Source organism: Anomaloglossus baeobatrachus, chromosome 2, assembly GCF_048569485.1.
Source record: "Anomaloglossus baeobatrachus isolate aAnoBae1 chromosome 2, aAnoBae1.hap1, whole genome shotgun sequence".
NCBI classification, from domain to species: Eukaryota; Metazoa; Chordata; class Amphibia; order Anura; family Aromobatidae; genus Anomaloglossus; species Anomaloglossus baeobatrachus.
Genome location: NC_134354.1, coordinates 497301266 through 497316802, shown reverse-complemented (window position 1 = coordinate 497316802; position 15537 = coordinate 497301266). Strand labels below are relative to the sequence as shown.

Here is a 15537-nt window from a genome sequence, read left to right as displayed (position 1 = left end):
TAACTGCTCTTTCTGTAGCAAAGACAATTATTTTATCAAAATGACAGCAAATAGCTCAGTAAGTGACACATTGCTGTAATCAGGGTCTCTGTCTCTCTCTTATACTGCTCTTAGATGGGAAAGCAAAAGCCTGATGAAAGATTCCCTTTAAAAAAAAAATTTCTGGATATCTCCTTTAATGAACAATAATGTATAGAATGTTTTAATGTACGAAATATAGTAGATCCCTTTTTTGTGTTTGCAATTTATTAATCCAGAATGCCTTGTGACTGAGGACACATTTCCTCCCATCTAAACCTCTTTTAGGGCTCATGCACAAGTTGCGGGCAGGGGACAGACCATGGCAGAGGGGCTGCTCGAGACGCTCGGATTTGGGGTGGTGGCGGTGGCTCGAGGGGAAGCCGGGACGGGCCTGAAGCACCCGTCCATCGCCCGCAAGTGAAAAGGGGAATTATTATACAGGGGAGGTATTGTCAGTGACGCCACCCATGGTGTGCGGTGATTGTTGGTGACACCGCCGCTGCCGCTGGAGGCGATGCCCGGGGCTGATGGAGTGGGGCAGCTGGATGTTATCCTTTCCACGGGTAGGGGGGTTGTAGTCCCGGGGCCCCAATATAGGTGGGATGGTGCTGCGGAGCGCAATCTGCAGGGTTGGACCGGATGGTATTGGTGTACTCACAGTTCTGAATAATCCACACAGAGTCCAAAGGGTAAACCAACTTGCCAGTGACCGGTGATCTCCGGCGGATGTGTTCGGATCCCACACCCTGGTACATCAAACAGGGGTCCCTTCCTCCTGCACTTAGTGTTGTGTCCTTGTTGTTGACTACTCCGCATGAAATGGGAAAGTCCACTCCCGGTGATACTGTGTGTTGGGAGCTGTGGCCCACGAGAACTGACCCGTGGGATCTTAGCAGGCAATTGCGGAGCCCTATCCCCCTCGTTGGACTTCCGTTTCGCTCTATCTGGACCTCCTGTGAGACAAGACCTGAACTCTAGTCCCCAGCTGGTCAATTAGTAAGGTGCTTGAAGCTGTCCTTGCTCTAGGGTCCAGGTACCCTGTCATTCACGGCCTCCGGACCGAATTCCCGCTGACTGTACTGGCGGGCTACAACCCTGCCCCGGTCCACTTAAGGTCTCCCGCGACCGGATCTCCGTCACCTGTGACCCTGTCTGCCAACTGCCACCTAGCCACTTGTCAGTAGTCCGGTAGTCCAGGAGCTCCAACCCCTGTCTACCCTGTCACTTCACGCTCCTCACTCACTGTTCTCTGCCACTAAACTGACTCTGTTCCCTCCCATAACACCTCAGAACCCCTAGGTTGGCGTCACCATCCGATTGGCCCCGCCCACTGGTGTGTCCCTATTGTCATGGGGGGTGACTAGGGTTTGCTGGCTGATGTTGTGTACCATGGATGTGGGGTTGTGATGGAGGGCCAAGGAGGAGTGAATCCTGTACCTGGAAGAGGGGTGCGGTCATCTGTGACACCCTGATTTTGTCAGGGCGTCACACGCACGTATCTGCTGAATATTGTGCAGCGATTTGACAGCACATGTGCACTTCAAATCGCTGCAGAAACACTGCATAATGGATGCAGTTTATTTGTAGAAAAAAAACGATTTCATGCGCTATAGCTGCTGCCCCCACCATAGACAGAGTGGCAGCTGCATCCAAAGCGCACAGAATAATTGACATGCTACTTTCCTGAACGCACAGATTTGGGTCAAAATTTTAGCACCCAAATCGCTGCGTTCAAAAAAGCAACATGCACACGTATCATGCACAATCTACATAGATTGTGCAGTGAACGCAGGACGCATGCATTTACGCTGCAAATACTTTTCATGCTATGAGAGCACCTAAGTGTGGTTATTAAGTCCTTTATAACAGCAAGGAAATAAGGAACAGGGCAGCAGCATTGGAGGATCCGGTTGCTGATCTTGCAATAAACATTATCCTGAACCAGTCAAATTACCTATCTAACTACAGGTTCGGTCTTAAGGCCGCTTTACACGCTGCGATATCGCTAGCATCGGCTAGCATTGGCTGTTGAATGCAATAGCACCCGCCCCCGTCGGTGGCACGATATGTGGTGATCGCTGCCGTAGCAAACATTATCACTACGGCAGCGTCACACGCACATACCTGCTCTGCGACGTCTCTGTGATCGGCAAACCGCCTCCTTTCTAAGGGGGAGGTTCGTTCAGCGTCACAGCAACGTCACAGCAGCGTCACTGAACCGCCGCTTAATAGAAAAGGAGGGGCGTAGATGAGCGGCCGGAACATGTCCCCCACCTCCTTCCTTCCTCCTTTTCCGGTGGACGTAGGTAAGGAAATGTTTGTCGTTCCTGCGGTGTCACACGTAGTGATGTGTGCTGCCGCAGGAACGACAAACAACATTGTTACTGCAGTAGGAACGATAATTGGGAAGAGGGGGGCATGTCACCGATGAGCGATTTTGAACGTTTTTGCGACGATTCAAAATCGCTCATAGGTGTCACACACAACGACATCGCTAAAGCAGCCGGATGTGCGTCACAAATTCCATGACCCCCAACGACATCGCTTTAGCGATCTCGTAGCGTGTAAAACCATCTTTAGTCTGGAATGATTTGGCACCAAAATGTAATGTGTTGCATGAACGGTTACTCTCTGTCTTACCGGGTCACTGTCTTATCAGAACCGGGTCTGTTCCAGACAGCTAACCGACAGATATGGACGGATAGGAATCCTCTCTGGAAGGTGAACTGTGGCGCAGATGGCGATGACTCAACACTCCTTCGGTGTCTAATGTCTAATGTCTGCAGCTTAGGCCCGTTTCACACGTCAGTGAAAACCACTGACGTTTTTCACTGGTGTGTAAAACACGCACATGTCCCTCCGTGTGCCGTGAATCACGGCACACGTGGGTTGTCTAAGTGCAATCTGGGCTCCGTTCTCCGTGGCCCGTGATTGCACTTAGAGATTAACTCACCTGTGCGCGCTACCGCTCTCCATGGTGCTGATCGCTCCCGCGGTGCAGCATCCGGCCGGCGCTGACCCCCGCAGCAGCTGCTTCCGGGTCGGCTGTGTCGTGCATCATGAATATGCGCGACAATAATGAGCCGGCTCAGAAGCAGCAGGGAGAACAAGCTGCAGAGAGCGTCGCTGGAGCCGGGTAAGTTAAAATGCTTTTTATTTTAGAAGCACGTTTTTTTCTGGCACGTGTTTCACGGACCACACCACTGCGTGGTCCGTGGGACATCAGTGATGCCAGAAAAAAATGTACATGTCTCCGTGCGGCAATCACGCACACGCGGGTACGCCGCACGGAGACACGTGCAGTGAAAAATCACTGATGTGTGAGCAGACCCATTCATTATAATGGGTCTGCGTATGTCAGTGATTCTGGTACGTTTAAAAAAAAGCACAAACGTACCAGAATCACTGACGTTCTGAAAGGGCCTTACACTGGGTGTCTCTAGCAACAATCTTCCCTGTTTGCAGAGAATCTGGTTACAGACATAATAGGCTGCAAATCTGGTACTATAAGGATACTTCTCCACGTAGATGACCCTGGATCGCTGTCCTGTCTCTTTCCTAGATGAGTCTGGACTGCTCCTCAAAATGGCCACACTTCCCCTTTCTGATAAGACAGCAGCAATGAAAGGGACATACCACTAGCACAGCATTACATTTATCTGGACACAGCCAAGCACATCTGTATCGTGCTGGTGAGCCAGTACATATCTTCAACCAAAGAGGATGAGGATTGTTTCATCACCTCATACCTGCTTACATTCAAATTCCAGAGATGAATTTCAGTCTCAGTTCAGCATTGCATATAACCACTAGATACAGACACTAAATTCACTCATAGGCAAACAAAGAGTTACTACCTAAGGCCAATAGTCATTTTATGACCAACCAACGAATCCTGGTAATTGTCATGAAGAAATGTACTGACTCCAGAGAAGGAGGAGTCTCATACATAACCAAGGCCTCCTTTATCCTCTCGGAAATGCCCTGTAAAACAGGTTCTTAAGAGCAGGGTCATTCCACTGTGTGTCCACTGACCAATGCCGGAATGCAGCTCAGTAATCCTCAGATGGCTGATTACCCTGTTGAAGTGAATGGATCTTAGATTCGGCCAACGAAACTTTATTAGGATCGTCGTAGATGAGACCAAGCGCAGAAAAAAAACATCTGACTCGCCCACCCCAGGGCTGTGGGACACCCGGTACCGGGCCGGACTAGTCCGGGGGTCGTCAGTGGTGGCGGGGCCCGGCTCCGTGGCCCTGGGGAGTGTCAGTTTAAATATGGCTGATGAATTAAAGTTTGTGTTCGTGACGCCACCTGTGGTATGCGGCTATTAAGCCGCCGCTGCTGTGTAAGGCCTCCGGGGTGATAATATGGCAGCAATGGTGGTACTACTCCCCACAGGTGGAGCGATGCCCCGGGGCACAGTTGGTGCTTGTGAGTGTCTATGCAGGTGAAATAACAGAGGCAACTCCAAGGGTGCAGTTTCAAGCTCTTTACTCACAGTTCTTGTCAAGGCCGGCAGGAACCCTTGGACTGCTGGGACCACTGTCAGGGACCTCCGCCGTTTCTGGGTGATTCTTGGAGCAAAACCCGGTACCCTTCTCTTAAGTGTCTCTGTCTGCAGCTGTCTTCTTAAGCCTTGCCTTTTGTAGGGTAAACCTGGCTTGGCCTCCACAACAGCCTCCAGGCTGAGGGGTCACCTGTCGGCTGATTACCCCTTTTCTAGAGGTTCTGCTGTGGGCTGTGGCCCGGGGAGTTTACAACTTTCCCTGGGCCTCGGTTTTTACTGTTTGGAGATGATTTTGCACTCCTCCGGTTTCTAGGGACCGTCCCCTGTTGCAGCTTGATCCCTCCACCGATGTTCCTGGGGAACAGGCCACCGCAGCTCTACAGCTACCCGTGGCCCTGGGACCCCTTCTGTTCTCTGCTTGGTGGCACCTGGACCCTCTGAGTCCCAGGATCTTCACCAGGAAGCGTCTCTTTCTTCTTTTCAGCTCCTGACTGACTTGGAGCTCTCTTTCCTTTCACTTCTCCTCCTTGCCTGCCTCCTGCAGACCTCCTCCTCCTTCCCCACACTCTCTCTATCTGCTCACACTAGACTTTCCTTTCTGTGTCTGCACTCTTGTGGCTCCTCCCACCTCCCCAGTTGCTCTGATCTACCCTATAGGAGCAGGGATGGGTCTTACGGCCCCTCCCAGCATGCAGCATGGGAGGGTAACTGCCACTATCCCTGGTCCCAGTGTGTTCCTAGCAATGGGTGTAGTGTAGATTTACCAGGGGACCGGTGTTCACTCCCTTCCTCACCCAGAATGGGCATCACACCGCTGGATGGGGTGCAATGACCTGTGGCGACGGAAGCCTCAGGGGCGCCACACTCCCCCACAGCGAATCCCAGCACGTCCTCGGGCTGAAAAGACAACAAAAACATGTGGAAGAACTGCAAAAACATTTTTGTTATGCATAACAATAAAACAATTAAACTTTTCTTCCCTTTATGGGAGGCACAGGTACTTGAACGTTGCAAACTTTCTTATAAAGAAATTCTATATGTGCACTTCCAGTCCATTGCACGGTTTGGGCACATCCCCCATAATTCTGGTAGGGGGCACAACTGGTGCAACTATATACATCTTGGCTACAACAAGTCCAGTAGCCTGGCAGTTCTTTCAGCTTTCTTAAGCTACAAAAGGGCAAAGACAAAACCAGCCACTAAGTCCAGTGGCCTGGTTACACAGGACACATTACACATTCACATTCACATTCACCGGGGACCACATTCCAGTTCCGTGGCCCGGTACATATAAACATGGGGGTGACATCTTCAAAAAGTACAAGGGGCAGTAAGGCAGGAAAGGTGTCATCTTCAAAAAGCACATTCGGGCAAAACAAAAGGGACATCTTCACAAAGGATGAGGGGCTGACAGGGGCTATATACAGTTCAGCATCTTCTTACTTCTTTACATGTAGGGATTCTTCTCCGGCTCCCCACCTGGCAGCAGGTAGACAGCGGTCAGCACAGTCTGTGTCTGCTGGTCTTGGCGGGCCGCGCCTGGCATGGCGGCGGCCTGTATTGGAGTCGCTGCTGTGACCGATTCTTGACGGGCCGCACCTGGCGTGGCTGCGGCCTGGGCTTGGCGGGCCGCATCTGCGGCGTGGATTAACGTCGCCGCTGCGGCGGGATCTTGCTTGTCCGAGCGGGGTATCGCTGCTGGGGCGTGAGCTGGCCGGGCTTGGCGTCGCTGCTGCGGTGTGGATGGGCGTCGCTCCGGCGGCGAAATCTTGGCGGACTGCACCTGGTGTGGCTGCGGCCCGGATCGGCGTCGCCATGCCGGGCATCTCTCCAGGGACCGCGGGCATGGTAGCGGGGGTTGGGGCACTCGCGCCGGCAGGGGCATTTAATGACTCACCCCTCAGTAGCATCTCCGGTGTTCTGGCGGTCGCTGCTCCGCGCGTCGCTTGCCGGATCTGCTGCATCACCTCCGCCTGCAGCCTTTCACACCACTGGTCCATCTCCCAGCCCCACCAGTCAGCGGAGTCTAGCTCTGGATCGCTGCGTGTGGACGCCATTCTCTCTGCGTCTCCTTCTGCACGATCTCCCAGCAGCAGGCTCGTCGCTTCTTCTAGTAGCAGACTTTTGATGTTGCTCAGCAGCAGGCTGGTAACTTCCCGCTCCTTCATCCTGTCAGCCATCCTCCCGACCTCAGCCTTCAGCTCAGCGGCGGTCACAGGCCTGATCCAGGTGAGCTCTTCCTGGCCTCCGCTTACAGGAGCCATCTTCTCTCTTCCTCTAGGCAGCATTCTTAGCGCGCCATTTTTCATCCGCTGCTCTGCATAGCGGGAACTGCTTCACGCTCTTTTCTTAGACAAGGGGGCGGGGCTTCTTTTCGCGCTCTTTCTGCAGGCACGCCCCCCTTCTTCCCGCTCTCAGCAGCGCTAATGGCGGCGGTTTCCACGGTAAAACACAGTCTTTTAAGCACTGTTTTGTCACACGGTTCTTCAGGCGCACAGTACCCGGTGGGACCGGGCACGAAATCCTGTTCGTGACGCCAAAATTTTGACTCGCCCACCCCAGGGCTGTGGGACACCCGGTGCTGGGCCGGACTAGTCCGGGGGTCGTCAGTGGTGGCGCGGCCCGGCTCCGTGGCCCTGGTGGGTGTCAGTTTAAATATGGCTGATGAATTAAAGTTTGTGTTCGTGACGCCACCTGTGGTATGCGGCTATTAAGCCGCCGCTGCTGTGTAAGGCCTCCGGGGAGATAATATGGCAGAAATAGTGGTACTGCTCCCCACAGGTGGAGCGATGCCCCGGGGCACAGTTGGTGCTTGTGAGTGTCTATGCAGGTGAAATAACAGAGGCAACTCCAAGGGTGCAGTTTCAAGCTCTTTACTCACAGTTCTTGTCAAGGCCGGCAGGAACCCTTGGACTGCTGGGACCACTGTCAGGGACCTCCGCCGTTTCTGGGTGATTCTTGGAGCAAAACCCAGTACCCTTCTCTTAAGTGTCTCTGTCTGCAGCTGTCTTCTTAAGCCTTGCCTTTTGTAGGGTAAACCTGGCTTGGCCTCCACAACATCCTCCAGGCTGAGGGGTCACCTGTCGGCTGATTACCCCTTTTCTAGAGGTTCTGCTGTGGGCTGTGGCCCGGGGAGTTTACAACTTTCCCTGGGCCTCGGTTTTTACTGTTTGGAGATGATTTTGCACTCCTCCGGTTTCTAGGGACCGTCCCCTGTTGCAGCTTGATCCCTCCACCGATGTTCCTGTGGAACAGGCCACCGCAGCTCTACAGCTACCCGTGGCCCTGGGACCCCTTCTGTTCTCTGCTTGGTGGCACCTGGACCCTCTAAGTCCCAGGATCTTCACCAGGAAGCGTCTCTTTCTTCTTTTCAGCTCCTGACTGACTTGGAGCTCTCTTTCCTTTCACTTCTCCTCCTTGCCTGCCTCCTGCAGACCTCCTCCTCCTTCCCCACACTCTCTCTATCTGCTCACACTAGACTTTCCTTTCTGTGTCTGCACTCTTGTGGCTCCTCCCACCTCCCCTGTTGCTCTGATCTACTATAGGAGCAGGGATGGGTCTTACGGCCCCTCCCAGCATGCAGCATGGGAGGGTAACTGCCACTATCCCTGGTCCCAGTGTGTTCCTAGCAATGGGTGTAGTGTAGATTTACCAGGGGACCGGTGTTCACTCCCTTCCTCACCCAGAATGGGCATCACACCGCTGGATGGGGTGCAATGACCTGTGGCGACGGAAGCCTCAGGGGCGCCACACATCCACATACCCAAACACAGGAGAATCAGGAGGCAATGAAAATGCCTAAGCTTGAGGGTCACCACTAAGAAGAGAGAACACAATACTCACGCACTGCGCCTCAGTCTCTTGGGAAAGCGGACAAAGGCGAAAATATAATTTACATTTCTCCGGGAAGATGATAAACCGGCTGCACTCCCAAGCAAACCACTCAGGGAGGGGCAGTTTAGGTTCAGGTGATCCAGCAACCAACTTGGACTGTGCTGCGGTATAAGATTGAACATTTTGCTGAACTGTCCCTTTTAATTCCGCCACCTGGAGTAACAGCACCTGCAACTGCCTCACAAGCGAAGCTAGGGCATCTGGAAAGATATTCAAATGGGCTGATTATAATGTCATTGGGTATGACAAGGTAACAAGGAACAAGGGTACCTACACTGGCCTTAGGGCTAGGGTGGCCCTAGCTGTTGCTGTTCCCAAAAATACATCTAATTGGGGGACGATGTTTTGGCCACCTTTCTTAACGGAAGCTCCTGAATAGCCCTGTTCTATACCCCTTCTTCCCCCACCATCTAAGAAGGCCAGGACAGGAGTGGTTTATCCCACACAAATAGGCAGACAGGGAAAAAACAAAACTCAAACTCAATGCACACACAGAGGTAAGACAATACGTGCTCAGGACGAAATAAAAAATCAGGGAGGAAATAAACAGAGAACAAGAATATTTCCACAACACACCAAATAATGCCCAGAAGATCACCAGAACAAGATCACCACAGCACAAGGACCAGTATTGCAAATTAAGCTTTAATCGGCGTGGAGGAAAAGGCTCCACCACCTTTTAAAAGGCAGAGCCTGCTGTGATAGGTCTCCTGTAACCTGTGACCCCAGCAATAATGCACAGGCTAGCAGAAATTAACTCCTGCCAGACTAATGACCAGTAAGCACACAACTGGTCGATGCCCGAGTCTGACTGTGCAAATCAAAAGGACCAGGGAAACCATAGAGTGACTCTGCAGACTCTGCAGTCTGGACAAAGTAAGAAGTCGCCATGACCCTCAGTGAGTTTAGAGCGGAACATGATGTGAAAGTTTGATGAACTCGATGGACTTATGTGGTTTTTCTTTTTATACAAATATAGTTTTACCTTCTACAGAATTGTTCCCACTTATAGAGGGAGCAGGAGGGTTCATACTAGATATATATTGACAATTCTTGATAATGCAACTCACTTATACAACTTTAATGTGGCTCTATGAAACATCTTCATGCTAGGAGAACTCAACCCTGTATAGCATGAAGACATATAATCAAATCTGTTACATCAAATATTAATACTCAAGTGTTCAAATAAATAGTGGTTAAGTGGAATAGAAACACCAAGCCACATTTATACAGCAATGACAGTGTTAGTCTCCATCTGTATGCGTCTGGTCTAAATATTTAGGAGAAGTTTAAGGTTAAACCGCACATCCCACTGTTTATATTCCACGTTTCCACGTATGTAAAGTGACACAATCCAGAATAGACATTTTGATAATGAGTTGATTTTCAATTCTAAAATAATAAACAAGTTCTGCATAGATTTAATATAGAGTAACATAATAAGTACTAGGAGGACTGTCAGCGGTCAGCATATCCCCAAATCCACAAACCTGGAAAGAAGGCAAGGAAATGTGGTAGATTCACCTAGTACTTTAGTGAACTCGGGAATTGGATCTCTTCTTCCTCTAACAGCATGTCTAAGATATTTTCTTTTCGGATTACACTTTCATCTCCTCTCTGGGAAAAATGTGAAATATTTCAAATGGTTGATGGTCTTAACAAAAAAAAAAGAGAGAGGTGCAGTGTAATCATGTGGAACAATTGGCTCAGTGTTACATGCGAGAGAATTACTTTGATTAAATATACGAGCATGCACCGAAAATATACAAGCTCAAGATGTATGTTGTTTATTTGTACAGGAGGTCAGCACAGCCGAGAGACGGGATGGCATTGTTTGGACATAGTTGGGAAAATACTGAATTGGAGAAAAAAGTTTGAAGATTAATTGTTTGATTGACCAATTCAGTTGTGGTGACAGGGAGGTCTTGTTTAGAAATTCCAGATGTAAGGACTGCGAGGTATAGCGTGACAAGTATAAGATACTGAAATCCTTCATTTAGATCAGGGGTGGGCAATTAATTTTCCCATGGGGCCGCATGAGAAATTGGGATCGTTTTAGAGGGCCGGACAACTATAAGTAACTCGGTTCTACATCTTCTCTCGCTCTCTCTCTCTCTCTCTCTCTCTCTCTATATATATATATATATATATATATATATATATATATATATATATACATACACACAGACATATATATTGTGTGTGTGTATGTGTGTGTGTATATATATATATATATATATATATATACAGTGCCTACAAGTAGTATTCAACCCCCTGCAGATTTAGCAGGTTTACACATTCGGAATTAACTTGGCATTGTGACATTTGGACTGTAGATCAGCCTGGAAGTGTGAAATGCACTGCAGCAAAAAAGAATGCTATTTTTTTATTTTTTTTTTAAATTGTGAAAAGTTTATTCAGAGGGTCATTTATTATTCAACCCCTCAAACCACAAGAATTCTGTTTGGTTCCCCTAAAGTATTAAGAAGTATTTCAGGCACAAAGAACAATGAGCTTCACATGTTTGGATTAATTATCTCTTTTTCCAGCCTTTTCTGACTAATTAAGACCCTCCCCAAACTTGTGAACAGCACTCATACTTGGTCAACATGGGAAAGACAAAATAGCATTCCAAGGCCATCAGAGACAAGATCGTGGAGGGTCACAAGGCTGGCAAGGGGTACAAAACCCTTTCCAAGGAGTTGGCCCTACCTGTCTCCACTGTTGGGAGCATCATCCAGAAGTGGAAGGCTTATGGAACTACTGTTAGCCTTCCACGGCCTGGACAGCCTTTGAAAGTTTCCACCCGTGCCGAGGCCAGGCTTGTCCGAAGAGTCAAGGCTAACCCAAGGACAACAAGGAAGGAACTCCGGGAAGATCTCATGGCAGTGGGGACATTGGTTTCAGTCAATACCATAAGTAACGTACTCCACCGCAATAGTCTCCGTTCCAGACGAGCCCGTAAGGTACCTTTACTTTCAAAGCGTCATGTCAAGGCTCATCTACAGTTTGCTCATGATCACTTGGAGGACTCTGAGACAGACTGGTTCAAGGTTCTCTGGTCTGATGAGACCAAGATCGAGATCTTTGGTGCCAACCACACACGTGACGTTTGGAGACTGGATGGCACTGCATACAACCCCAAGAATACCATCCCTACAGTCAAGCATGGTGGTGGCAGCATCATGCTGTGGGGCTGTTTCTCAGCCAAGGGGCCTGGCCATCTGGTCCGCATCCATGGGAAGATGGATAGCACGGCCTACCTGGAGATTTTGGCCAAGAACCTGCGCTCCTCCATCAAGGATCTTAAGATGGGTCGTCATTTCATCTTCCAACAAGACAACGACCCAAAGCACACAGCCAAGAAAACCAAGGCCTGGTTCAAGAGGGAAAAAATCAAGGTGTTGCAGTGGCCTAGTCAGTCTCCTGACCTTAACCCAATTGAAAACTTGTGGAAGGAGCTCAAGATTAAAGTCCACATGAGACACACAAAGAACCTAGATAACTTGGAGAAGATCTGCATGGAGGAGTGGGCCAAGATAACTCCAGAGACCTGTGTCGGCCTGATCAGGTCTTATAAAAGACGATTATTAGCTGTAATTGCAAACAAGGGTTATTCCACAAAATATTAAACCTAGGGGTTGAATAATAATTGACCCACACTTTTATGTTGAAAATTTATTAAAATTTAACTGAGCAACATAACTAGTTGGTTTGTAAGATTTATGCATCTGTTAATAAATCCTGCTCTTGTTTGAAGTTTGCAGGCTCTAACTTATTTGCATCTTATCAAACCTGCTAAATCTGCAGGGGGTTGAATACTACTTGTAGGCACTGTATATATATATATATATATATATATATATATATATACACACACAGATACACACACTGTATACATACACACACAATCCTCACATACTACGTCACTACACCTGCCACATACTGCACCTATAATATACATCACTACATCCCTATACACTACACCTGTACTAAACTACACCTCTAGATCCTATACCACTATATACTGCATCACTACACCCCTATATACACCTGTAATATACTACATCACTATATACTACACCTGTAATAAACTGCACCACTACATCACTATATACTACACCTGTATTATACTACACCACTATATACTACACCTGTGATAAACTACACCACTACACCCCTATATACTACACCTGTATTATACTACACCACTATATACTACACCTGTGATAACCTACATCACTACAACCCTATATACTACACCTGTATTATACTACACCACTACATACTACACCTGTGATAAATTACACTACTACACCCCTATATACTACACCTGTATTATACTAAACCACTATATACTACACCTGTGATAAACTACACCACTACACCCCTATATACACCTGTATTATACTACACCACTACACCCCTATATACACCTGTATTATACTACACCACTATGTACTACACCTGTATTATACTACACCACTACACCCTTATATACACCTGTATTATACTACACCCCTATATACACCTGTATTATACTACACCACTATGTACTACACCTGTATTATACTACACCACTACACCCCTATATACACCTGTATTATACTACACCACTATGTACTACACCTGTATTATACTACACCACTACACCCCTATTAAACTACACCAGTATATACTACGCCCCCCATATACTACACCTATAAAACTATATTCTCATATACTACACCACTACACGCCAAATATTTGTCAACAGTTACCCCCCTCCCCCTCCCCCAGCCACCCCCCACCCCCCATTGTCCCGCAGATTACTAGTAACCACTCACCTCTCCCTTTTTACTGTCCCTCCTCAGGCACCTCCGTACGTGCCCCCCGCTGAACTGCCTCTCTTTTACATGCCCTGGCTGTGCCGATGCTGTATTCCTAGGAGCCCCCACCACTGCTTCTCTCCGTACAGGCCCCGGCTGTTGCAGCTGCTTCTCCTGCCGGGCGGGAACTTTTCAAATGACACAAGCGTACTGTACCGACGACATCAGGGTTCACGTGTGTCACAGAGAAAGGTGTCGCGCAGGGAACAGAGGAAAGATTCCTGCGATCCGCTGCTTACACTGTGTGGAGCTGCAGGATCGCTCCCTGCCCGGCACGCTGCTTGTGATGAGGGCGATCTGACCAGGGACCTCCCCGGAGCCTGGAGCTCCATCAACAGGTCAGATTGCCCTCATCACCGACCGGCGAGCAAGGACGCCCTGAACCAGGCGGGCCGGTCACAGAGAGTAGGTGGGCCGGATGTGGACCGCGGGCCGCCCCTTGCCCAGGTCTGATTTAGATAAAGGGGATGAGCAATTAACAGAAAGAAACTAGTTCTTAGGTACCTGGTTCAGATTACACTATGTTGCTAGCTGATTTGTTGTTTTTTCTTTTTAAGACTTTCTTTTGTAATCATGAGTATAGCATACCGTCATGGTCAAAAGTGTTAGCATCCTTGGCATTGTTCCAGAAAATGAAGTATATCTCCCAGAAGATTATTGCAATTACACATGACTGTATGTATGAAGTTGCAAGCTCTGAGCTCAGTGGGTGTCTCCTGTTTATCAAGCATTCTTTTTCCTTGTCCTTTCTCTTAGTGCTATAACTTATGGATTGTGTATCGTCCTCTCTCCATCTCTCTTATTGTTATCATGCATATATAACATGAGTTTTAAATGCTGAACGATTATTTAGCTTTATACACCAAATGGGAAAGTTTTATTCTTTTATATTTTATACACCAATTTGGGTGTAGATTTATTATTCTTTGGGCTTCTCAACTTTGGCAAAAAGTGTGGCAAATTTTGACACTTGTGAGCAGATGTAGTTTAGACCTAAAATACTGACACTCACTCAAAAATGGAGTGTGGTTTCATTGAGAGGGTTGAGATTTGAATCGAAGGGAAAAATTTAAAATTCTACCGTGTTTACCAAGCTACCGCAAAATTTGGGCACTACAGTGTCCTGAATTTATCATCCAGAATGAGCCACTGTGATAAATTTGGTGCATTTTAAAGGGTATGGCTTGCTCTGAAACACACTTTACATACTACCTGACTTGTCAATCAAAAGGATTGGCTCCATAGACTGATATTGTAAAAGAAACTTCTGGCTCACACATAAAGCATAGAGTGAGCCAGAAAATTTGTAGAGCGGTGACGTCATTGAGAAGAAGAGCAGAACGGCCCAGGATACCAGAAAAGGCAGCAGTAGTTGAACATGTTAATACATTCCCATGACATTTCATGCGCATATACACATTTAATGAAAAAAATATTCCTGAGAGGCCTTCTTTACAGGGGTACATTGGTGCAACCTTGGAGCCCAAGAGATGAGGGGTCCCATTTTCACCTCCAAAGCTGGAGGAATTGTGCATTATGATGAACTATTGGACTTCAAGGTTACCTTTATATTGTTCTTGCACAACGGCACTTTTTTATGTATGCTCGCAAGTGCTTCTTTTATAATGTTTGCCATTTGCACTGTGAATTCTGGTGACAGATCCACTTCAAACCTTTGCTGTAAATCAAAGTTCTGGACCTTGCTAATTTGGCTGATAAGATTTTAAGGGAATACTAAATTCTCCTATCCTTGAAGCACTTAAAGGTTCACTTGTGGTAACTGTTAATTATTTGTTTTCTTACAGGTTACGAGTGAACAGTATTAAAAATGACAGAGCGATTTGATTGTCATTACTGCAAGGAATCTCTGTTTGGAAAAAAGTATCTTCTAAGAGAAGAAAACCCATATTGTGTGAAATGTTATGAGAATCTCTACTCCAACTCCTGTGAAGAATGCAAGAAGCCCATTGGCTGTGATGGCAAGGTATGCCGCAATTTCGGATTACTGAAGACATGGTTGAAAACATTATTTTATAATTGCCAATAAGCTGAAAAATGTATCACTGTAAGTGACATCTACATTGACATGTAAAAGTTTTTGCACCCTTTGTCAAAATGACTGTTATTGTAAACAGTTAAGCAAGTTGAAGATGAAATGATCCCTAAAAGGCATGAAGTTAAAGAAGAAACATTTCCTTTCTATTTTAGATAACAAAAATATATATTTTCATCTTTTACATT

General features: G+C 47.6%; 1 protein-coding gene across 1 annotated transcript in view; it reads left to right on the top strand.

The window, feature by feature from the left end:
* Positions 1–15537, top strand: part of FHL2 (four and a half LIM domains 2) — a 147572-nt gene that overhangs the window by 66607 nt on the left and 65428 nt on the right. Inside the window, exon 2 of the mRNA XM_075336491.1 lies at positions 15102–15280. Within this exon, the coding sequence (XP_075192606.1) occupies positions 15125–15280 (156 nt within the window). The 5' untranslated portion in view covers positions 15102–15124. The remainder of the gene's footprint in view (positions 1–15101; positions 15281–15537) is intronic.